This window comes from Macadamia integrifolia, chromosome 5, assembly GCF_013358625.1.
Source record: "Macadamia integrifolia cultivar HAES 741 chromosome 5, SCU_Mint_v3, whole genome shotgun sequence".
NCBI classification, from domain to species: Eukaryota; Viridiplantae; Streptophyta; class Magnoliopsida; order Proteales; family Proteaceae; genus Macadamia; species Macadamia integrifolia.
In genome coordinates this window covers 28,121,821-28,125,160 of record NC_056561.1, presented here as the reverse complement: position 1 = coordinate 28,125,160, position 3,340 = coordinate 28,121,821, and the positions used below count along the sequence as shown (strand labels likewise).

General features: G+C 38.6%; 1 protein-coding gene across 1 annotated transcript in view; it reads right to left on the bottom strand.

The window, feature by feature from the left end:
- Positions 1-691: 691 nt before the first annotated feature.
- The window catches only part of LOC122080160 (cyclic nucleotide-gated ion channel 2-like), a 7,177-nt gene continuing 4,528 nt past the window's right edge, over positions 692-3,340 (bottom strand). The window contains exons 3-8 of the mRNA XM_042647066.1: positions 3,053-3,268; positions 2,307-2,641; positions 2,111-2,222; positions 1,768-2,004; positions 1,458-1,544; positions 692-1,364 (exon numbers count right to left, since the gene is read on the bottom strand). Of these exons, the coding sequence (XP_042503000.1) occupies positions 873-1,364; positions 1,458-1,544; positions 1,768-2,004; positions 2,111-2,222; positions 2,307-2,641; positions 3,053-3,268 (1,479 nt within the window). The 3' untranslated portion in view covers positions 692-872. The remainder of the gene's footprint in view (positions 1,365-1,457; positions 1,545-1,767; positions 2,005-2,110; positions 2,223-2,306; positions 2,642-3,052; positions 3,269-3,340) is intronic.

Genomic DNA, 3,340 nt, shown 5'->3' with positions numbered 1-3,340 from the left:
TTGTAACCAAGATCGGTGAAAAAAGATAGAACCTTACTTTTTTCGGGTATAAAAAAGAAAATTGAGTTTGATGGAAGCATAAATTCAACACAAAGGACAATTTTTTTTATTTTTATTTTTATTTTTTTTTGTGAATAAAATTTATTTATAAGGGGGAAAATAAGTACAAGCACCCAAGAGGGAAACCAGGAAAACAAAATACAATCAATACAACAAAAGTAACTCAGAGAAGTCTAATTTGAAAATCCCAAGAGTAACCTATATGGCGATTCCTTGGTAGTGTCGGAGGCCGAGGCAATGAGGCTTGAAGGAAATTGACCTAAGTTTTTGTTACAAAGGCAATAGAATTCCAGATTTGACTATAGGTAAAAAAGAATAGGAAGTCTGTCTTTGCAAATTTCTCACCCACCAGATATGATATATCGTTGCTCAAAAAACCATTTTAGCTGCCAAGTCACACACTGAGCTTCTTTTAAAATTCCTTCTGATCCACTTCCATTCTTCATTAAAGGAGGAGAATGGGAATATGGATAGGGCAGCAATTTTGGGAACCTCATTCCAAATATGTATCGAGAAAGGACAAGTGAAGAATAAATGATCAATATCTTCTATTGCATTTCAATAGAGAGACAACATGAGCAACATTAAGATGAACTGAATTCCTCTGTGGCGCAAGAGAGAGTCTAGCGCGTATCCAATGGTCAGAACCTTTTTATTTTTATTTTTTTATAGGTAAATGTATTTATTTTATTTTATTTTTAATGTTTTTGAGTAACTAGATAAACTGGATCAATGATTTCCCAAAGTCCAGCCAACAATTTGAATTTTCATAATTCTTCAGGCCAAACAGCAAATGAAGGCAGCTTAGGCGCTTATTCAAGGTGATCATGCGGTCTAAGGGACAAGAACATTGCAGCATAACGCATAAGCAGACGATCGCTATTGCTATTGCCATTTTCTGGTGCCCGAATTATAGGACCCCTTCTCCTCCTCATATAGAGGCGCCAGGCCAATTGTATGTTCACGGCAGCCCATGTTCTCCAGTTGGATGAGTAGTACCTGGCTGTCCTCTTGAGTCTTTCATTAGCAAATCTATATCGGAAGTGCTCGGTGATGAATCGAAGATGGTGTGCATCTAGGCCGAATGCTTCTGTTGCTTCAACACAGACAAAAGTCGCGGATGATGCAGGAAGGCGATCAATGAATGGGCGGCGAAGGCACCATGAAAGGAGTTCATCCCCTAGGAAGCTCCCAGGGCCTAGCTTGCATGTTGATACCATGCCTTTGCTTAGTTTTTGGCTACTCTGTAACTGACCACGCATCACAAATACCATTCTCTGCACTGGGTCTCCTTCTCTGATTATCTAAGACCATGCAAACATGAAGCAATTAAGAAAAATCCACTTCAAATATCAAAACTATACTACTACTTGACTTTTGAAGTCTTAGTTGTGTACCTTTTCGTCCTCAGAGAAAACTAGTGGCTTGACCCTGTCACAAATGTTGTCCAGGATTAGATCATCCAAGTTGTGGAACAGAGGAACCTAAATAGAAAACATAATCAGAATAAAATTAGCATCTCCCAGGATTTAGTACTTTGATTAAACGGTAAAATCTTTGGAGTAATTCCCAAAAGAAAGTTCATGGGGAGAGGGAAGATGTGAACCAGAAGGCTTACACCAAGACGACCTGGTAGGATGGGCTTTTACACTCACACTCTACCAAGTGCGCTAGGCACTTGTTCACCACTTAATTTCCTTTCTTTACCTTCTTGATGAGATCCAAGCAAAGGTAGCGCTTAATGTCTCGCCGGAGTCCTTCGGGCAAGTCTTTGATCAATTCCATCTCATCTTCTCCACCCATGGTAGCCCATCTGTGTCTTTCAAAATGGCGTACTCTTTGTCTCAGACGCAGTGGTAATTGTCGTCTTTTCATCCACCATTCTAAGTCTCGACACCTCAATTGCATTTTCCTCTTCCTGGCCATGACTGCGTGCAGAAATACCTATACGACAAATGCCAATTTCCGTCAATGTCTTTCTATCACAATATGGAGGTTTTATTAAGGTCCATTATGATCTTACTAAAAGAACACAATCTGGCTAACTGACCTGAATATTCCCAATCAATAGAGTGAAAAGCATCAAGCCACTGAGCACAGTAGTTATACTGAATATCACTTCTAGCCACTGACTTGTAGGTGCAAGAATATTACCAAATGTACTGTAATAGAAGAAAGAAAATCAAAATTAGGTGATGGATTCAACAAAACTGTATAACCATTGAATTGAAGTTTAAGCAATGTACCTGAGGGTCATCAAGCCCCAACATATTGAGTAAAGGATCTTAATCACAATAGAGTTGCTGGAAATGACTGGGAGAGCCCATATATAGATACCAAAATTGTAAGGTCCATTGCTGTCTAAACATAGTGGCACATTCGGAATCCCGGTAGGCATTGTCGTCATTGTCGAATTAATACCACATGGAGTCTTGATGATATCTGCCGTTAGCGGAAACCGGTAGCAGATCGCCTCTGCGCAAGACAAAGATACTCTGCACTTCTTACCTCTATCACATTGCTGTTCCAGGCATGATGCCACTCGTTGGATTGCAAGGGCATACCAGCAACCCCCAGCCACCTTAAGTTTAATACAAAACCCTGTGTTTGTATTAGTGTGAGGCCGCACGAAGTTAACTAGCATTACTTGTATAAAACTAATTAAAGAGTGCATCTTGTTGTAACAACAGTGGCGAACTATCTTCTTTTGATTGTCTCTTTTTTATTCTTGAATTTGTTTTTATGTCAACATTCTTGAATTTGTTTTTATGTTAACGAAAAAAAATGATTTTCAAAATAATTAGAAAGTGAGTAATATTATGTCATCTTTAAGAGCTGTCAATGTTTTATTTACGTTTTTTTAGCATACCGTGCGTGTGAGGTGACATGATTTTAATCTCATCAATGAAAGAAGTATTATACTGAAAGGACAAAGAACTTTACACACACACACACACAGAGATAGATAGAGAGAGATCTGAGTGACACTTACATGGGAAGCAATGAAGTAGGCAATGAGATTAAGGAGAAAGCCCCATAAAATGGTGCCAAAGATGTAACCAGTAACCTTCTGCATTCTTCTCATGATGCAGATGCTGTGAAGGACCTTTGGGAGGAACTGGAATAAGAAGATTAGTAGAAGGATTATCATCATCAGATTTATCTTCTCTTCCCTTATCAATTTGGGCACCACAGACCAGAAAACCACCTGCCACAAATTAGCAATTGAATACAAATCAGAAGAGATGAATACATATGTTACTTCAAAAAAAAAAAAAAA